General features: G+C 46.9%; 3 protein-coding genes across 11 annotated transcripts in view; all 3 read right to left on the reverse strand.

The window, feature by feature from the left end:
• Window positions 1-787: 787 nt before the first annotated feature.
• On the reverse strand, window positions 788-10,959 carry C7H15orf61 (chromosome 7 C15orf61 homolog). Of its 7 annotated transcripts, XM_062000031.1 has the most exons (3): window positions 10,609-10,959; window positions 6,697-6,915; window positions 1,875-2,916 (listed from the first exon to the last, which is right to left on the reverse strand). In XM_062000031.1, the coding sequence occupies exons 1-3, from the start codon at window positions 10,937-10,939 to the stop codon at window positions 2,576-2,578; spliced, it is 891 nt and encodes a 296-aa protein (XP_061856015.1). In that variant the 5' UTR covers window positions 10,940-10,959; the 3' UTR covers window positions 1,875-2,575. The 7 variants fall into 7 exon arrangements, 5 of the variants coding, with proteins under 5 accessions (XP_061856017.1, XP_061856015.1, XP_061856016.1 ...); XM_062000033.1 differs by lacking the exons at window positions 1,875-2,916; window positions 6,697-6,915 and adding an exon at window positions 788-1,463; XM_062000032.1 differs by lacking the exon at window positions 6,697-6,915.
• On the reverse strand, window positions 3,240-4,340 carry LOC133625785 (uncharacterized). The gene has a single exon (XM_062000036.1). It carries the CDS (start codon window positions 4,338-4,340, stop codon window positions 3,240-3,242), a length of 1,101 nt encoding a protein of 366 aa, XP_061856020.1.
• Window positions 10,960-14,117: 3,158 nt separating the features above from the next.
• The window catches only part of IQCH (IQ motif containing H), a 68,110-nt gene continuing 61,032 nt past the window's right edge, over window positions 14,118-21,195 (reverse strand). For all 3 annotated transcript variants that reach the window (XM_061999519.1, XM_061999520.1, XM_061999521.1), the window contains 4 exons: window positions 20,992-21,117; window positions 19,471-19,532; window positions 17,318-17,426; window positions 14,118-15,532 (listed from right to left, as the gene is read on the reverse strand). In XM_061999519.1, coding sequence (XP_061855503.1) covers window positions 15,431-15,532; window positions 17,318-17,426; window positions 19,471-19,532; window positions 20,992-21,117 — 399 coding nt within the window. In that variant the 3' untranslated portion in view covers window positions 14,118-15,430. The remainder of the gene's footprint in view (window positions 15,533-17,317; window positions 17,427-19,470; window positions 19,533-20,991; window positions 21,118-21,195) is intronic.

Genomic DNA, 21,195 nt, shown 5'->3' on the forward strand with positions numbered 1-21,195 from the left:
TATTTAACTTTCTCCAATACAGTGAAAATCAGTTCTAGAAAAATGCCAACAGTCATTTTTATTATTAATGAGATCCATTTACCTTGTGTCAGGAACGTTCTCCAAAATTAAAGGGGAACAGTGCAAACACTTCTCTGATTGAAGTGTTATTTAGTGTTGCTTTTAGAAAAACCACATGTGTCGCTTCATTAAGTGTGAAACGGTTCCATTAGCTGGAATTAAGTAAAAAAAGTATTTAAATGAAATTATACTGCAGTCATAGCTTGATAGTAACTCAGGAATAGAGATTAACCTCCAAAATCAGCATCCACCCATTTTACATTTATCTTCCTACTAAGGAAAATTGGAATAATCAACTTACATCACGAAGAGACAGCATTATTTGCCAGCACTAAAACCAAGCATATGTGCAGCAGTCTGTACAGGTGTTTCTGTTGTTTGAACTTACTATCCAATAATTCTCTATTTCCACCCTCCAAATAATTCCCTGAAAGCTTTTTCTTTGCCCAAGTTTCCAAGCGAATTTCATTCACTTCATCATTATATGTGCCTATGACAGCCGTGCTTAGTTACAGCTGGAGAAATCAGTTATTTTGCATCCAAAAAAATTAAGGCAGTCTTCTTCTAATTATCTTGTATTAATTAAAAATATCAGAAATTTTTTAACTTAGGGCAAGGAACTAAATCTTCTGGAGTACTTCAGTTTTGTTACTTACCTATAAAGCAACCAAAAGAAAAAGGCAGATACCTGGAGTTGAAGGATTGCAAAAGATACAAGCATAAAACATAATTTTAGATATTTTATTTAAATATCATCTGAAGAAATGTGATACAGCCATTTTTAGCTTCTTAGGGTGCTATTTCTCCAAGAGTCTTCCAGGCAGTTGTGACTTGCCAATGCCACGGATTAGTTCAAACACATTTTCAACAACGGCAATCAACGCATTAGGAAACCTCCAGTTTGAGCCTAAATCTAAGCAGCTTCATCTTTTCAGGGACATTCTGAAAACTTCTATCATATTCACAGTTTCCATGCCTGCATGCTAAGTTGGTAAACGTGTCTCTTTAAATTAACCCAGTTGTTCAGCAACACTGATCACCGACTTCTGTAAATTCTAATACCTTTAAGAAAAAGCTTCTGCTTTTTCAACTTCACTGATCTCTGCAAAAATAAATCTCTTACAACCAAAAAGTCCTTGAAGCTTCCTGAAGACAGCATGTTAACTAAAAAAAGCCCAAAAATTGCCTTCAGTTCCTTTTAGTCAAAGCGAGAAGATCTTTGTAGCAGCGGTAACACAGAAACCCACCAACTGACAGGTACTTGAGGGCATGATTTCAGTACATTGCGCCTTCATCTTCTTTATTTAGGAAATAAATAGTAACTGGGCCATGACTCGTATGAACGGTCTCTGTGACACTGACAAAGAACCAGGAGCCAATTCCATACAGTAAAGTTGGGATGCCTAAGGAAAGACAAAAACACGTTACATACAAAGACAGCAAGCCCAGAAAATTAGAACCACCTGTAAAGAATGACGACTCCAAAATGAAAGGAAAAACATTCCTGTAAAAGCTGCCTTATTGTCACTTTGCCTTTACTGAAAGGCTTACGAGCAGTTAGCAGTACACCCTTCTGATGCATCAAGTAGACAACAATCAGAAAGCAGCTATATGCAGGATCTACAGGAAAAACAAGACAATGGGAGGACAGCAGCACGAAAAAAGCGAGACACTGTAATGTACACAGCCCAGTTTCTACTAACTAAAGAAAAGAAAACCATATATCCAAACACTAAAACACAAACTCCCTGTGAAAGGCGAAGCTTTCCTCTACCCAGGCAGACGCGCACCTCAGAGGAAAACGAGGAGCCGACTTGATGCAAACGCACGAGGTGAGGTTTATTTCGGAGCTCCGGGTCGTCTCGTAACTCACGCAGGAGTCAGAGGAGGCGACCCTGGTGCTCAGTAGGAAAGGGTTTTTATAGGGTTTACACGCCACACAACAGATATAGGGTTCGAACAATAGTTACAAGCTCTTGACCCTCGGTCTGGCCTCTCCTGATAACCACAGGCCGCAGCCTTTTTTTTTTTTTTTTTTTAGGAAATGTCTTTAACTTCTGCTTCTTGGAAATGAAGCGGTCTCAATGAGACTGCACTTTCGCTGAGGCGGTTGTTGTTCTCATAGTGTGCAGGCCGTACTCCATTTTGTTTGTTTGTTTGTTTCGCCTCTTCTCATTCCCCTCTTTTTCTTTTGTACATTTCTAATCTTAGAATTTCTGGAGAGGCCAGGCCAGTGGTCAGGACTAACACTTACTAACATTATATTTCTATTCTATGCTTATAACATTATGGATGTCATTTTGGAGTCTTCTTCCACCCCTTTAGGCACAGTCCTAAAACACACTTATAAGAAATAAAGATTACATTATTTTTATATTTTGGTAGTGGTCCCGCCGGGATTATACCCCACGGAATAGGCTCCCCAGCTGCTTGTGGTAATGGTAAACAAGCAGTGATACTGGTTGCATTTTGGGCCTTCCCGAAATCTCGGATTAGTCCCACCAACAGATTTTCCCTAGGTGTTTCGGTTTGGTTTCCGAAACACACGAAGCTTAAGAGGATTATCAGTCTTTTCCACCACCCAATCATCCTTTTGTATATCTCTAGGTGCCCTTTTTACATGCGCTGAATGTACCCACGCAGTAATCCCATCGACTTTTACAGCGGTGGGAGTTGTTAACAATACCACATACGGTCCCTTCCACCGAGGTTCGAGCGTCTCTGATCGGTGTCGTCTAATCAGAACTTTGTCTCCGACCTGGAACGAATGGGGCATCGACACCTCGCCTGGGTCGTAGAGGTTCTTCAACTGTTCCCAAACTTCTTTTCTAACTACTTCCAACGCTTTTAGGCGTGCTGCAAGAGTAAGAGAGGGCACAACAGGTTCATCAGTCCCCACTATTTCTGTCAGAGGAGGGGGACTCCCATACAAGATTTCATAAGGGGTGAGCCCCGTAGGTCCTGGGGTGTTTCGAACCCTAAACAGAGCGAGGGAGAGAAAGACTGTCCAGTCCCTCCCGCCGGTCTCCGCTACTAATTTAGTTAAAGTTTCTTTCAAGGTCCTATTCATCCTTTCTACCTGTCCTGAACTTTGAGGGTGGTATGCACAATGGAGCTTCCAGTTAATCCCCAATTGTCTGGCTACTCCCTGACTTACCTGGGCGACAAAGGCAGGTCCATTATCTGACCCGATTACCTTGGGAATACCGAACCGGGGAAAAATCTCTTCCAGGATCTTTTTTTGCCACTACTAGTGCTGTTTCGTTCCTTGTAGGGTATGCTTCGACCCATCCAGAGAAGGTATCTACAAACACTAACAAATATTTGTTACCGTACCGGGCAGGCTTTACTTCCGTAAAGTCTACTTCCCAATATGCTCCTGGTCGATCTCCTCTCAGTCTCTTTCCTTGGATTCCTTTAGTATGTCCTGCATTTGTAAAGGCACATGCCTCGCAATTTTGTACGATACGTTCCACAGTTTTCCGTAGGTCCTGGACCTTGTAGCGTGATTTTTTTGCTAGTGTGATAAGTTTTTCAGTTCCCAAATGCGTAAGTCGGTGCATTTTATCGATGTAAGCTTTCCCTTCCTCAGCGGATAGGTTTGTTTCTTCCTTTCCTTCCACTGTCTGTTTGTCGTCAAGTTTTACTGAGAGTATCATGGCCTCTAGTGCGGCCTCTTTGGCAGTTGTGTCTGCCATTCGATTCCCTCTTGCAACCCAGTCATCTCCTTTTTGATGCCCTGGGCAATGTATGATGGCCACCTTTTTGGGGAGGTGTACGGCTTCTAGGAGATTTAAAATTTCCTCTTTGTTCTTAATTTCCTTCCCCGCTGATGTCAAGAGCCCCCTCTGTCTGTATATTGCCCCATGGACGTGAGCAGTTGCGAAGGCATATCTGCTATCGGTAAATATGTTAATCACTTTTCCTTCAGCCAGCCTCAGGGCCTGTATGAGGGCTACTAGTTCGGCTTTCTGGGCAGAGGTCCCCTCTGGCAACGAGCTAGCCCACACGACCCGTTTCCCGTCCACTACGGCTGCGCCAGCCTTACGCTTTCCTTCCAGCAGGTAGCTGCTCCCATCGGTGAACCACGAGGGGGTTCCTTCCATAGGCTGGTCAGTCAGGTCTGCGCGAATGCCCACTTCTTCGGTTAGAACCTCTTGGCATTCATGGAGAGGCTGGTCACTCTCTCTTGCTTCAGGCATCAGTGTGGCTGGGTTCAGGATGGCTGGAGGGGCAAACTTAATACGTTCAGTTAGTAACAGACTCTGATAGTAAGTCATCCTGGCATTTGTTAACCATCGGTCAGGAGGTTGCCGAATAATGCTTTCCAGGGAGTGGGCTGCAATGATTGTAATTGGTTGTCCAAAAGTAAGTTTATCAGAGTCTTTTACCAAGACTGCTGTGGCAGCCACTATTTTAAGGCAGGCAGGCCATCCACTGGCCACGGGTCTAATTTCTTTGACAAGTATGCCACTGGCCGTTTCCAGGGTCCAAGTCTCTGTGTTAACACACCCCGGGCCACTCCCTTTCGCTCATCCACGAACAGAGTAAATGGTTTGGTGAGGTCAGGTAACGCCAGAGCAGGGGAACTTAACAGCGCCTTCTTTATGTTGGTGAAGGCCTCCTCCTGCTCTTTGCCCCATACGAATTCTCCCTTGTTTTTTGTGAGTGGATATAGTGGTTCAGCCAAGCTAGCAAACCCAAGTATCCACAGACGACAGAACCCCGCTGTTCCCAGGAACTCACGCACCTGTCGAGAGGTTGACGGGGTGGGGATCTGCAAGATGGCCTTCTTTCGGGCTTCCGTCAGCCACCTTTTTCCATCCTTTAGAGCATATCCCAGATAGGTTACCTCTTTCCGGCAGATTTGTGCCTTCTTCGCTGAGACACGGTACCCCAACCTTCCAAGTTCAACCAGTAGTCTGCGAGTTCCCATCAGGCAGTTCTCTTTGGTGGACGCCGCGAGTAGGAGGTCATTTACATATTGGAGTAAAGTTACCTGTGGGTTTTGTGCCCGGAAAGTTGCCAGGTCCTTGTGGAGGGCTTCATCAAACAAGGTAGGAGAATTCTTAAATCCTTGTGGTAATCTTGTCCACGTGAGTTGAACCACTCTCCCACTTTCAGGATCTCTCCACTCGAAAGCGAAAATTAACTGGCTCACTGGATGCAGTCGCAAGCAGAAGAATGCATCCTTTAGGTCAAGGACTGTATACCAGGTACGATCTGGGGGAAGAGAGCTTAAGAGATTATATGGGTTGGGTACCGTAGGATGTAAGGTAAGGACTCTTTTGTTGACTTCCCGCAAGTCCTGTACTGGCCGATAATCCCCAGTCCCAGGTTTCTTTACCGGCAGGAGTGGTGTGTTCCAGGGAGATTTACAAGGCACAAGAATCCCTTGTTGTACAAGCTTGTCGATGTGAGGTCGTATCCCTGCTACTGCCTCTTTTGACAATGGGTATTGTTTTACGCTTATTGGGGTGGCACTTGATTGCAGCTCGATCACTATGGGAGGGATGTTCACCGCTTCCCCCATGCCCCCAGTTTCGGCCCATGCCTTCGGATACTGCTTGAGCCATTTTTCAAGGTTATCCAGGTTCTCCTTAGGGTTTTGGTATAGTCTATATTCCTCCCCCAAGTGCAGGGACAATATGCATGTTTTTGGCTTTCCGCCTGCAAGGGCGATCTCAGGGCCAGCAGAAGTAAAGCTTATCTGAGCCTTCATCTTTGTTAACAGGTCTCGCCCGAGGAGGGGGGTAGGGCACTCGGGTATTAACAAAAAAGAATGGGATACTTGGTTAGTTCCCAAATCAATAGTTCGATTAGTTGTCCAGGGGTATTCTTTTCGACCTGTTGCTCCAATTACCATGGTCTGTTTGTTAGTTACAGTCCCTAATGAGGTTTTCAGTACGGAATATTCTGCCCCAGTATCAATCAAAAAATTTACTGGGGTCCCCTCCACATTTAACGTTATCCTAGGCTCGGGGAGGGGTTCCGGGCCCTGACCCCATTAATCTTCATCTTCCTCCAGGGTTAGCACTCTCTTTCCCTTTTTCTTGGGGCATTCACGGGCCCAATGCCCATGTTCCTTGCAGAAGGCACATTGATCTTTTCCCAGTCTTCTGGGTCCCTTATTCCTGTCATTGTCGCCCAGGTCCCTTCCTCCTCTCGCCTGTCTTTCCCCTTGGCGTTTCCCCTCGGCCATTACTGTAGTAAGTATTCTTGTTAAATTCTTATCCTGTCTCTTTTGTCTCCGTATTTCTTCCTTCTCTCTCTCATTCTTTTCCCTCTCCCACTTTTCTTCCTCAGTTTCCCTTTTATGGAACACTTTTTCAGCCTCTTTAACAATATCTTGCAGGGTGTAATCCTGCAATCCCTCGATATGCTGCAGTTTTCGTTTTATGTCTGGTGCAGCTTGTCCAATGAAGGACATGATAACGGAGGCCCGCTGTCCCCTAGATTCGGGATCAAACGGGGTATAAATACGATAGGCCTCCATGATACGTTCTAGGAACACCGAGGGTGGTTCATTAGGCCCCTGCATAATTTCTCTCACCTTTGCCAGATTGGTAGGTTTCCTGGCTGCCCCTCTTAGTCCTGCTACCAGAGCCCGGCGGTATATGGACAGTCGTTCCCTACCTGCTGCTGTATTATAGTCCCATTGCGGTCGCGCTGCTGGGAACAACGCTTCCACTTCCATTCCTGTTCGAGGGGGTTGGCCTGGTTGGCCTTCCTGTAGGGTTTTCCGTGCCTCCGAGAAGATTCGTTCTCGCTCCTCTGTGGTGAAAAGTGTTTGAAGTAACTGCTGGCAGTCGTCCCATGTGGGCTGATGGGAGTACATCAGGGATTCGACTAGTCCTATGAGGGCAGCAGAGTTCTCAGAAAAAGAAGGGTTATTTGCTTTCCAGTTGTACAAATCGGAGGACGAAAAGGGCCAGTACTGTAATGGTTGTAACTCATCTGGCTCTGTGGGGGCTGGCCCCACCGCCCGGAGTGGTAAGGCTACAGTGGAGTCTGGTCCCTCAGGTGTTATCCCCCGTTTACTCCTGGTACCGGTATAGGGTCCTTCTTCCCAACCCCCCGGGTTATACGGCACAGGTACTCCCTCGTCTGGGGACTGGGGTCCAGTTGGGGGGGGCGGTGGGTATAGATGTGGATACAGGTGGAGTCCATTCAGGGGGTCCCTCGACCTCTGGATATACCTTGGTCTTAGGGCTTGGTTCTTTCAATTTTTCGCAATAATTTTGCCAATCCCCCTTCTTGATAATAAGAGACAGGTTTTGCCCTCGTGCTTTTACTTTTGGCCAATGTGCCAATGTTAATGACAGAGGGGTGGATCGGGACTGCCCCATGGTTATACAAAAAAAAAAAAAAAAAAAAAAAAATTATAATAAGACACACACACACAGAAACGGTTTCTCGCTCTCCACGACTTTTACACCACGGAAGAGATCTTATCAAAATTTCAGAAGGGCGGAGACTTCGTCCCCTCATTCACTCCACAAGGACCAGCTAGGTTTCACCTATAGGCAAAGGTTGCCTATTTTCACCCGTGAGGCGTCCCTCAGGGCCGTAGCCTGTGGTGCCGGACACGTCTGTCCCCCACACGTGCTACTCAGAAACCTCTTTAAAGTCTGTCAGACCTTTACTGACCCAGCAGCTTCAGTTTCCCCGTGACCCTTACTTCCAAAACAACATAACACAACCCTGACAATTATGACTCCTATCCTTACACAGGTAGAACATAAAAAATCAATACAATTAATCAGGCACATCTAAAAATTTTTTTTGCACAAAGGGGTTCCTGTCCCGTACCTATCCCCGTAATGTTGAGTGTGACTCTCAGGTGAAAATCAACAAATATACTTATGGACACAGAGGCGGCACAAAAAGCATTCCCTGAACTTACAAGGGTACCGAGGTATGTTCTCACCCAATCACCCACAAAAGTAACATTCACTTGGTCTCTGATGCTTAAGATATCTATGCAACAGTGAGCTCCCAATCTCACACACTTAAAACATTTTCAGAGGTTAATGGAGAGAGAGAGAGAGAGAGAGAGAGAGAGTGAGAGAATGAGAATCTTATCCGTGTATCCCTAAGTGTTTTTCTTACTGAAGTTGGGGATTATGGACTGTTGGGTCACGAGGTTCAGGAAAGAATCCTTAGTCCCAGACCTGGTCAACAGTAGGCTTATTTAAGGAGACCCTGCCGTTGAGTCACGAGGTTCAGTCTGGACCCCCTTGCTTTCTAAGGCACCCTTAAAAGGGGCTTAGGTGCGGCTAGATCCAGACCTAGTCTCAGACTTGGTCAACGGTATGCAGCCTATGACATAGAGGGATGGGCACTAATTTAAATTTCGAGAGACGCAAAAGAAACAGAGATAAAGGAAACAAATAACGTTAAAAACAAAGCTCTCAGTTACACAAACCACAAACTCTTAGAGACACAAAAGAAACAGAGATAAAGGAAAGAAATAACGTTAAAAACAATATTATCCCAACAAAGCCTGCTCAGTTACACAAACCACAAACTCTTAATCTCAATCTACACAAGCTCACAAGCTCTCATGTGGCGCCACAAACATTCACACAAAAAGCTCACCTCCAAGGGGTCATCGTTTCCTGAGGTGTTCGTCGTTGATCCCGGACGAGCCCCCAAATGAAAGGCGAAGCTTTCCTCTACCCAGGCAGACGCGCACCTCAGAGGAAAACGAGGAGCCGACTTGATGCAAACGCACGAGGTGAGGTTTATTTCGGAGCTCCGGGTCGTCTCGTAACTCACGCAGGAGTCAGAGGAGGCGACCCTGGTGCTCAGTAGGAAAGGGTTTTTATAGGGTTTACACGCCACACAACAGATATAGGGTTCGAACAATAGTTACAAGCTCTTGACCCTCGGTCTGGCCTCTCCTGATAACCACAGGCCGCAGCCTTTTTTTTTTTTTTTTTTAGGAAATGTCTTTAACTTCTGCTTCTTGGAAATGAAGCGGTCTCAATGAGACTGCACTTTCGCTGAGGCGGTTGTTGTTCTCATAGTGTGCAGGCCGTACTCCATTTTGTTTGTTTGTTTGTTTCGCCTCTTCTCACCTGGACATCCACTTTGATACACAGACAAACTCTGTTAAATTACTCCAGATAGGAAAGAAAATAAGCAGCAACTTCATAGATCAACATGAAGCCGGTCTTGGGAAAATTAGATCTGTAGTCAAGACTACCAACTCCAACAACACTGGACTGAGTGAGAAGTGGCACATATAAAAAGTGCCATCATTTTCAGCACTGCCAAGTTTGCCATCTATTACAGACAAGATTTTACTTAATACAGGGAGAAAAAAATGCAGCTGGATTTAAGCTCTGAATTCAGTATGGTACAGAAACACCAAATCTAACGTGCTGGAAGTTACCCAAGTGCTTAAGGTAGAATCTCCAAAGAGAGAGGGGAGCTGAATTTTTCATCATGCTTGCTAATCATTTAAAAATCTACAAGGACATCTACAAGAAAAATGGGGAACACAAAAGGTCCAACTATGCAGAGGGAAACATAAGATTTCAAGTTATTATTAAGAAATCCATCTCTGTGATTGTATTTTCTCACTATGTCTGTTGGAAAGAACAAAAAATGAAGGCTAGCCAACGTGTTTTGTAAAAACTCACTGAAGACTTGCAAAGCCAGTGAGTTTGAAAATGCAATCTGAAGACAAGAGCCTGGTTAAGTTACATGACTGGCATTATTTAAACAAGTGGTGTTATCTGTATACAGTTTAGAATAATAATATCTAAAACCATATCTATATCCTTTTTTATGTAGATAAGGTAGAGATAGAGTATTTTTAAGCATTTCTGTTACAGCAGCACTTTAGGATCAGGTAAGGTCCAAGTCCTCCACTACATCAGACACTACCTGTACGTATCATGCACAAAAAAAATAGCCCAGGCACTTTCTAAGAAAAATTGTCATCCAGCACTCGTGTATTTGCTTAAAAGGAGAGAATTTAATTCATAGAACATAGATTTTTAGATGGAAAATGGTCCATACCAACTGATGGGAGCCGTTTAAGTAACAAGCGCTCGCGCGTTTGCTTGAAAGCGGTTTAATTTTTCTCTCTCACAACTGGACAGAGAAACACGAACTCGGTAACATCCCCCTCCCAGTCCCCGAGTATCGATTTACAGCTGCGCCCTCACCGCTGCTGAAAGCTCCAGCATTTTGTGGCTCGTGTTTTCTTACGCCGCCTGGTCCTGCCCCGGGGAGGGGGCGGAGGACGAGGCGCCTCAAGCGGATTCACTCACCTCAGGGGGAGAGAAGCGGCGAGAGGGGTAAAGGTGCTGGCCGGCAGGTCCCCGGTCACAGGCCCCGTCACGACTCCAGGGTACACGGCCCCACCTCAGCCACCTTTTGCCTCAGCGCCCCGCCTCCCCTTCCCGCGGCCGTCCCTCCTGCGAGGGGCGCAGTCCGCCAGCCACCGCCTCACTGCGAGGGCGGGAGGAGCTGAGGGGAAACCTCTCGGCCCGCCCCGGTAAGCTGAGGGGAGGCCGCCGCGGCGCCACTCACCGGCGTTGAGGACCTTGAGAGCGGTGAAGGCGGCGTTTTGCAGCGCCAGGTCCTGCGGGGCCGCGCGGGAGCAGTGGTACTTGATGAAGGGGAAGCAGCCGGTGCGCAGGATGTGGTAGTTGGCGCCGTTCACCCGCCAGTTGAAGTGGGACAGGCCGAACTGGTCGTTGCGCACGGCGCTGTACTTGACGCAGTACGAGGTCCAGTGAGGCAGGCCGCGCTGCCGCAGGTGCTGGCTCAACACCTCCGAGGCGGCGGGACGGGCCGCCGCTGGACCCCGCCACAGCAGCAGCGCCACGGCCGCCTCATGCAGCCGCCTCAGCGCCCGCATCCCGCGGGGCCTCCTCCACACATTCCCCCCCCCCCCCCCCCCGCCCCGTCACGCAGCCACCCCGCACCAACGGCACCCGCCGCCGCGCGTGCGCGCGCCTGCGCCGGAGGGCGGGAAACGGGCGGCGGTGGCTGAGGGGTCACCGCGGCTGTCAGGGCGTGCGGCCCCTGAGGGGGAGAAGCCCGAGCCCTCCGCGCCCGGGTGACGGGGACGCGGCTGTCAGGGTGTGCGGCCCCTGAGGGGGAGAAGCCCGAGCCCTCCGCGCCCGGGTGACGGGGCCGCGGCTGTCAGGGTGTGCGGCCCCTGAGGGGGAGAAGCCCGAGCCCTCCGCGCCCGGGTGACGGGGACGCGGCTGTCAGGGCGTGCAGCCCCTGAGGGGGAGAAGCCCGAGCCCGAGCCCTCCGCGCCCGGGTGACGGGGACGCGGCTGTCAGGGCGTGCAGCCCCTGAGGGGGAGAAGCCCGAGCCCGAGCCCTCCGCGCCCAGGTGACGGGGCCGCGGCTGTCAGGGCGTGCGGCCCCGAGGGGGAGAAGCCCGAGCCCTCCGCGCCCAGGTGACGGGGCCGCGGCTGTCAGGGTGTGCGGCCCCTGAGGGGGAGAAGCCCGCGCCCGGGTGACGGGGCCGCGGCCGGCGGGGCGTGTGGCTCCCTGAGGGGGAAGAGGCGCCCTGGTGAAGCAGGAGTCGGCCCGGGAAGCCCCACGGGCCGAGAGAAGGGACCGTCGGCCCTGCAGGAAGGCGTGACGTTGGCCATCATTAGAGCGAAAGAGAATCTCGCAAGGAATGGGGCAACTGCGTTTTTAGAAGCGGTTTTGTTTCGGGGCTGCGTGCCGACGGGAGCGGCTGTTGCTGGGACCTCGCACGGCTTCGGCATCAACCAGGTTAACCTGTGCTCAGGAAAAAAATCCATATTAAGCTGTCAGTGAGATCTGATTAAAAGTAATTCTTTGAAAGTGTTACACTCCTTCCAAGAGAAGTATTTTAAGTAGCCAATGTTCCATGATACTGCTTTTCTAAATAAAAGCAAAGGGGTTGAAGCACTGAACGTTCTACTTGAGAAAAAGCCTGTACAGATGAGTAAACTGAGAAATGGGGAGACTTTTCCTTCTAATAACTGCAAGCAACATCTCAAACTCAGCAATATTAAACCATTGGGGTCTGTCGTATGAATGTGCTAATCGGTTACTACCCAGCAATATACCCTGTTTTATTTACTGTAATGTACATGTGTCTAGACCAGTAATTAGTAATCACCATCAGTAACAAATTTAACTCAAGTTCACCTTCCTATAATTAATAGAGCATATAGCTAGCTTTAATATCTTTATTAGTGGCAACAGTGAGGACAGAAGTTGGAACGTGATCCTGTGACCCACTGTGGGGAAGGACTGAACTACTTGTATGAAGGCTGTCAGTGAGTGTAGTTGCTAATCCTTCAGTGCCTGATCGTTGTAACCAAATCTGTGGCCTAAATGAAACACAGAGACTGCCGTAAGAGGGGAGGGAGTACCTCAGACCTGTGATAGGTGATTTGTTAAATGAGAAGTGATGTCAGGTAGTCCCTCTGAGATGTTGAAGACCAGGTTAATCTTAAAAATTCCAGGGAGTTGTTATCTTAACTGAGATGGAAGGTGGTAAATTCTCCTGAACTATCCGTTTGAAGGAGGTTTCAGAGATCTTTCAGGAAATGTCAGAAGACATCTGGAAGTGGTTGGGCTGATGAACTGCTTTCTTGCTTTGTGCTCATTCTAAATGTGGAAACTTACTCTGAACGCCCTTTATTTCTTTGTTGGTCCTTTAAACTCAGCCATCTATAAAAGGAGATACAATTTCCAGTATCAGCTTCAGGTAACATTCCCTCAGGAGAATGACCCGAAGCAGGCAGCACACCTGCTACAGATGGTGTGTTCTTGCAAAAACAACATCCATGAAGTGCTGTTGGCTGGATGCATGTCTTCATTTGAGTTCTGGCCCATCAGGAGCACGAAACCTTTGTTTTACTTCTCTGCATCTTCTGCAGTTGACGCCAAAGCCCATTGCCCCTCCTCTCTCTCCACAAGCATTCTTCCACACCTTGCAGCCAGGGAATCACCTTGGGATTTTGCTGTCCTTAGCTGCAGAATTCTTTGGCAGTTACTGATGAGCAGCAGCCTGGGCCACCTTTCATCTTCCCATTGCACTTGCTCTGTTTTCTTCCTGGTCTAGATGATGTTCTGAAATTCAAGCTACAGTTCAACAACTCTGTTATTCCTTTAGTGAGTGGGAATGAATAATCCAGTTGCATCAACAGCAGAATCATGGGTACATTTCTAACCCTATTTAAAATGCTGTAATTTCATTTTATATCTGCTGTATTGCTAAAAGAAATTCATTTTTGGCAGCAGCAGCATGAGAGTTGAATGTGAGAGACTGTAAAGCAGCCTCAGTCCTTCCATCAGCTCAACACTCCGAAGTGTTAATAGTAATTAAAAACTTTTTTTTCCCCTCAAAATACATTTCACACTTTGCACAGACTGAGAAATCTCTCTCACCATGGGAACTTTCAGGTCACTTGTTTCCTGCAAAAACAAGTACAGTTTTCTTTTGTCAGAACAGAACAAAGACATAAGGAGGTGCAGGTTTCGTTTACTCCGAGGACACTGCAGTCTATTAAGTGCCAGTGAACTAATGAGCCTCTCAGACCTTATGTCGTTCTGGCTTGGATCAAGGCTTAATTTTCCTTAACCCTTCAGAAACCAGCTGACTCTGAGGTTGGTACTGCTGTACTCTCCCTGCCTCCTTTGCCTCCAGGATATAGCTTAGGTACAAAGCTGGGTGAGAAAGCTACAAAGAGCTGCTCTAGCAGTGAATTAGGAAGGAGCATGTTAGCAATGCAGTGAGGAAAAAGAACAACATACTGGTCTGTGGCCTTCTCAGAACAAAGAACAAATCTATCTTCTCCTGTTGGAAGAACTAATAAGCAATTATACTGTGCTTTTTGGCATGTTATGACTTGGCCAGTGAGTGTGGTGGTGTACCTCCCACAGCCAAAAATACCTGTTATTTCCATTTCTAATCATCAAGATTCCCAGGAAGTCTTCACGGGCTAAACTTCGTGTTAGAGAAATCTTTGTGGGCCCTGGCATATCCAAACCCAAGAATTAAACAAAAAACACTCTTGTAGGTTTTTATTTGGAACAGGGATTGCCATTGATGCAGAGGTGCTCACGTGCAATTCTGTGAGTGAAACAGAAAGGGCTAACACAAAAGAGAATGGAGGAAGCAGACAGATCAAAGACAGCGTTGGAAAAACTGAGCCGTGATCTGCTGCAACTGATGGTCACATTTGGTATTTATCTTACAAACTGGCTTTGCCTGAGCTTTGTGGGAATGAACCTCAAAGACATTTGCTGTGCTTGGGAAAGCAGTATCCATCCAATGGAGAAGGTGGAAGTTCCTTCTGTAGGAAGGATATTCCTTCATTTAGGGTATGTAGTCTGTTGGGATATGAGAGGTTTGATGGATAATTGTACAAATGTAACTGTTGTCCTTTAACATAACAGCACACAGCAAACAAAACCAGTGACCAGGGTTTGAAATGCAGAATCTGACAGACAGATCTCCAAAAGTCATGAGATACTGGGAATATGGAGAATCATCATACATGTAGAATCATAGGGTCATTGCAGCTGGAAGAGACCTTTAAGCTCGTGGAGTGCAGCCTCTGTCCCAACCACCAGCCCATTTCCCTCAGTGCAACACCCACCCAGCTCTGAAACCCCTCCAGGGGCGGTGACTCCAGCAGCTCCCTGGGCAGCTGTTCCAATGCCTGACAGCCCTGGCAGCAAATAAATTCCTCCTCACATCCAGCCCGAACCTCCCCTGGTGCAGCTTGAGGCCGTTTCCTCTTGTTCTATTGCATGTTACATGTATGATTCTACTGGTCTGCTCAGAAGTGCTGTTGCTCTTATTTTTGATCACTTGAAAACAAAAAACAACTGCTGCAAAAATCTGTAGGTAACGAAATAGTGGAATGATAGCAATAGAGACAATCAGTCCTGAAGAGGACTCTGGGCTGCTGGCCTGACTGATAATATGGCACTGAAGAGTATTTCTTTCTAGGCAGAACACTGGACCTACTTTTATCTCAGAAGCCTCTATTTTAGAGGACAGTAGGTTTGAAAGGGAATTTAGGGTTACAGGACTCCCTTCAATGGATCTCCTCATCTGATCTAGTGATAAAGACAGCGTGACCCCTGCTAAGAAGATTTTTTTAAGCAGATGCTGTACTTCAGGCACAACAGCATGAGCACCAGGGGCATTTCACATCCTCTGCTTTTCAGCCGTGTATTTTTGTGAAAGAAGGGATGTTCTTCTCGAGAAATGGTGAAAACGTTACTGTCTCAGTTAATGTTACTTCACATGCCCATGCAGAAGGAAAACCAAACCTGTTCTTACAGATGAGAAAGCATTTCCAGAAGCAGAACGAATAAGGCACTTAAACATTTTCCGTTAACTATTCTTTCGGAGCATCTGCTTCCGAAGGTTGCTCTTCTTCCAATTTCAGTTTGTTTTCTGCTGTAATTCCTAGAATTGCTTCAATATCTTGAATTGCCATCTGTAACAGATTCAAGGAATACAAGTTATTTAATGGGTATTATAATGAAATCCAGCAGCCAAAACACACAGCTGGCAGCACTTGCCTTGTAAAGGTAACCGGTGTTACATGGGACGTGGGGCACCGTTTCAGTCTATTTGTGGACAGTTGGGGGAGTTATTAGTAAATACAGGCAAATCTCAGCACAAATATCAAGTTTTTACAATTTGTACTTCTAATTAACTAACAGGTGTTCTATTTCATGTATGTAAATCACTGTTAACTCCCTATAAAGAAGAGTTCCCTTTTATATTTTTCTCCAGTGGTTGCTTTTCGCTGCCTCATAGTGAAAAAGGATTTGTTTTGTTTGTTTGTTTATTCTAGAACATGTGGAGATTTAATTTTATCTTCTCGAAAACAGTAATTTCACCCTCTGCTTGTCAGAGGAGAATATAGCTGAACTTCACAGCAGAAAGAATCACACAATCTGAAGGGCTGGAGGAGACCTCAAAAGCTCCTCCAGTGCAACCCCCCTGCCAGAGCAGCACCGCCTAGAGCAGGGCACACAGGGACTCATCCAGCTGGGTTGGGATGGCTCCAGAGAAGGAGCCTCCACAGCCCATCTGGGCAGCCCCTGCCAGGGCTCCCTCACCTCAACAGGGAACAAGTTTTGCCTTGTGTTGCTTTGGAACCTATTCTGTTGCAGCTTGTGCCCGTTGCCCCTTGTCCTGTCATTGGCCATCACTGAGCACAGCCTGGCTCCAGCCTCCTCACACTCACCCTTTATGCATTTGTAAACATTCATGAGGTCACCCCTCAGTCTCCTCCAAGCCCCAGCTCCCTCAGCCTTTCATCACATGGCAGATGCTCCACTCCATCATCAATGTGTCCCTGCACTGAACTCTCTCCAGCAGCTCCCTGTCCTTCTGCAACTGAGGGGCCAGACCTGGACACAATATTCCAGATGTGGTCTCACGAGGGCAGAGTAGAGGGGGAGCAGAACCTCTCTCCACCTACTAACCACATGGTTTAAGACACAAATCTGTAACACAGCCCTTCACTCTCCTACCAAACACAGACAGGATCTTAAAAACTTTATATAAAGGGAAAGGTGATAGAGTTTAGACAGAAGTCCCTCTGGAAAGGTTGGCTATTGTCTGGAATCAAAGCATTGTGATGAGTGCTTGTTTTGGGGCATTGTTGGATTCATTATCACTTCTTGACTGCCTCCTTTTGCCAGAAGGTTGTCACAAAGGAGCTTGTGAGTAAAGGTGGGATGCTCCTGAGGGAAGAAGCCCCAGTGCTTTGTGCTGCTTCCTCCTTAGAGATCCAAACAAAGTTGACCTGTGGGATTGATGGTGGGGTGGAAAATGCAAATGAATGGATTAAGTACTCAGTGGCTGCCTGCCTAAAAGAAATCAGTGTTAATAATCTAAAGGGCTATTATCAACTGAGAAGTTTCTAATTTCAGGTTTCTCCCTTGATGGTGGCCTCTCAGAATAAACCCATCACTTGCTGCAGAGCTGTCTGAGGCAGTGCCAATAGCTGCTCTGCTCTCACAATCAGGAGCCATTACATTACAAATCATTTCATGCCAAAGTATGTCTCTTTTCAAAGGAAAAGTTTCAAACTTAAATTTAACTAACAGGTTCGTTGGGAGACTTCCTGCATTGACCTAGACATTGCAAAATACATACTGCTAACAATAAGAAAGGAATGGTTTAGCACTTGTTTATGATACAGCATGAGGTATTTTCAGCCCTTGTACAGAAATTAACCAGGATCGTTAGTTAATTAACACCTCACCTTAAAATTGGTCTCGCCTTGCATATTAGGTGCTGATATTTCTTGATGGATGATGAAGAGATTGCGAGCAAAGGTCAGGAGGACCCCCTGGAGATCCTCTCCGATTGTTCTGTTAATGATATCCAAACAAATGAGTTTACCAATGATTCCCTTCACATGCTTAAAAACAATCGCCCTCTCATTTGTGCCTGTCTGGTGATGGAATTTAATGAGTATTTCCAGTCTCACAAGGTGGCAATCTTCGGGGAGATATGAAAGATGTGGCTCCATTTTAACTTGTCAACAGAAAGGATTTGTGTAATAAATAACTTTTATTAATCAACTTAGCAGAAGTAAGTGCTGAGGCTTCAGGAGGTTTCAGCTGCTCTGAGTAAGAGGCTACCAGAGTTAGGGCTGAGGCAGCAGAACACTTCAAACACCTAGAGTGGTCCAGAACAACTGTTGCTTCTGCCTACAGTTTGTGAAAGATGAGAAATGCTGACAGTGCTGCATTTCCTTCTGAGGCTCTGGTTTGTCAGAGGAACATGCAGGCTCTCAGTACATGTGGTCTCAGGGACTGGGAGATGGTGCTGAGGAGGAGTGTACTTCATCTACTGACTGGAACTGGCCACAGGCCTCCACTGTAGGAACACAGATGATAGTTGAGCTATTTCAGGGATTTTAGAAGCTCAGACTGTTAAGGGTCTTGACAGACCTCCAAATTAATGGAATTGCATTGAAAGTCTGACAGAAGATCATGGAAGCTGCCTGCATTGTGCCTGCAGGTGAGTGCAGGATGCTATAGGGATATCAAAGCCTTAAATAAATCTGTCTGCCTTGTATCCTCCCACTGCCCTGACCCCCACAGCCCTAGGAATGACTCCTTTAGTCTGCTCCCCGTGCTGGGGCAGGATCAGTGCTGCTTACATCATCCTGACATAGGTGTGTCTCATCTGTTACTAAAGGCTGCCAATGACAACTGCACTGAGCAATCTGATCAGGCCTTAACTTCCTTTGCTGTCAGAAATACTTGTTATGCTTAAACATGAATCTTTCTTTTGCAAGTGAAGTTCATTTCTTGTCCTGCTATCAAACACATAGAGTCAGATTTATGTTTCCCACAGAGGCTTTTTCTGTGCTTGAAGATTGCTAGATCCCACCTCGGCCTCCTCCACCCCTCTCTCCTGTAGCTTTCCCTTGTAAGCTATGCTTTCTGAACCCAACATTGTCTTTGCTTCCCTCTGAGAAGGGTGGAGGGTTTACTGCCAATGTGTCCCAGCTTTACCTGTTTCTGTAAGACCATGACATTGTGGCTCTCAGGCCGTTTGTTAGTCACTGGAACTCACAGATCCTTTTCTGGTCGTTCCTCATGTCCATTACTGATGTCTAACTGCAATTTCCTGCACCTGGTTCCAACTGAATGTTTTCATACTGTTTCTTCCATTTGTTGAGACAATGCTGAGTCCTGCTCCTGCCCTCCAAAACATTTACAGTCACAGCAGCTTCCTCCAGCGCTGGATTTCTTACCCAGGTCATGAGTGAAATAGCTCCAGCACCAAACAATACAGAACAGAGAGCAGCCTGTTTCAGCCCCTTTTGCTCATCACTGTTTTGGCAGTAAGCTGTGCACCAGTTCTCTCTGAGGAGAGGTCTCCAACCAGCATGTGGGACATTTGTGCAGGTGATGCTTCCTGAGAGTTCTTAGGAGAGGTTAACGTGTCTGAAGAACTACCAAACTCTCAGATCTGCTGTTGCCTGACTGCTGTTGATCGCAGCACACAAAAGGCATCAAACTTCCACCCTCTCTGCACTGTGTACAGCTGGGTTTTTAATGAGGGGGCCTGTAAAAGTCAGCCTGTGCTAGTGTCTGTGCTCTCCCAGCGAGATGGCCACCGACAGCTCTGGCTCTCACGCTGCTAGCAGTCGGTCTTTAGCCTGCACTGCAGTCCAGCTTTGATCTAAGCACATTCCTGTACTTCTTTTTTATTACTAAAAAGCTTAAAGCCACCCTACAACCTTTCAAAGGCCTGTCTTACAGGGACTCAATATACTCGTGTGAACAGTCAGTGTGGTTCATCTCCTCCGTGACGGTGGTCGGAGCCCTGGCTGCTCCCAGCAGATCGAGGGTGTTCCCCACTCTCTGTCAGGCTGTGGAGCTGGCAGGGGGTACTTACAGCATCCCCAGTCTGGATCGCTTCTGGTCATCATACAAAAGAAAAACCGTGCCCTGTTTTTCCTGTTAAGGAAAAAGACAAAGCTGCTTTAGTTGTTCCTAAAATAGTGATAATTATATTCAATGCATTAAACAGAATAAGTGCAAGAAAGGCTGGGTTTGAATGGTGTGTCATGGATTATTGCTCTGACTTACTGGAGAGAATACATTGCCTTAATGTAAACAAAACACATACAGCAGAGTCTGTACAACAGCAGATACTTTTGTTCCAAAGCAGTAAGAGTAGCTTAAAAATTCTCTCCTTACACAGCCATTTTTGTCCAGAGTCAAGGTTAACCCAGAAAGCCTCACACACACATCAAAAGGCAGTGAAAATGTGCTCAGGTTTTCTTAAAGCTTATATTGCATCTTAGGTATACATGGGACAGGAACCTTCTGCTCTGTTTCATCACTGACACTTTGGTCAGCAGCAGAACTCTCAGTTTGGTTTGTGGATGCACTGGGTGGCTGTTCCTGCCCGTCACTGTGAGAGGAATCCAGCAGGTGCCATCCCTGGGGAGGGGCTGCACTGAGAAAACACGTCAAACCCGGCATTTCCCAGGGAAGCCCCGTGCCTGAGGATCTGAAATCTCTCTCTGCTGCTCTGCCTGGTGTAATGTCTCCTAAACTCTTACATTTCATTCCTTTACAATTCAGTTCATGAGCTTTAAGCTCTTTCTTTCCCAGCAGAGGTGCAGTTTCATGTCTGCACTCCTCTGTTGTCCATTATCACCCCATCGCTTGGCTTCTGACGGTGCATCCTCTCGTGGGCACAGAGCTGTGTGAAGGAGCCTTCCATGGCCAAGTGCTCTGATGAAAACTCCGTGCCAGCCTGGTCCCAGTCCCCACACACAGCTCCTGGCTGATGGCCAGAACCGTTTTTGCCCACAGAGCCCTGCGAGCAAACCCTCTGGGACAACATTCTCTCTGTGGCCTCTGGGAGAGGCACCATCTCACTCCCTGTTGTCTAACACAAACATCTTGTAGCACTCTTTGTCCTTCGCTGCTTCCAAGTCTTGAGTCAAATCAGACAGCTATCTGAGTACTGCAGTTCCTCAGCCTTACACCCCACCTGAAGTGAGCTGACAAGGGTTACAAGATCAGACTAACTTGTATAGCAACTACTGAGGACCTTCCTGCAATTCAGAGTCACAGAATCTCAAGGGCTGGAAGGGACCTGGAAAGCTCACCCAGTGCAACCCCCCTGCCAGAGCAGCACCAGCTGGAGTAGGGCACACAGGGACTCACCCAGCTGGGTTGGCATCATGAAAACAATTTGAAATAAACCCATTCAGATTTATACCAAGTCCTCTTCAACAAAACTGCAAAGCAACACCTTGCAGTGTTTTTAACAGACACTTAGACATTGTGTTACACTCCGCAGAGCACTTTAGACTGTGCTAACTGGTTTCACCATGTGAGAATTTACACACAAAAATGATACCAGGTGAGTAACATGTTTTGTAATCTTTCCTGGTCATACCTGGAGGTCAAATCCAACCCCGTGAGCTTTACATGTCTGGAGCAGAACATTGTAGGTGACTGCTGAAAGGCTGGAGTGCCTCAGTTGACTGCTTGCTGCTGCACACCAGCTGCTTATTGGGGAAACCTGGAGAAAACAACACAGCACGTCAGAAACCAGCTATTTACCATTTAAATGGCTCTTTCTCAATGAACTCATCTAAGT

The sequence above is a fragment of the Colius striatus genome, chromosome 7 (genome assembly GCF_028858725.1).
Source record: "Colius striatus isolate bColStr4 chromosome 7, bColStr4.1.hap1, whole genome shotgun sequence".
NCBI classification, from domain to species: domain Eukaryota; kingdom Metazoa; phylum Chordata; class Aves; order Coliiformes; family Coliidae; genus Colius; species Colius striatus.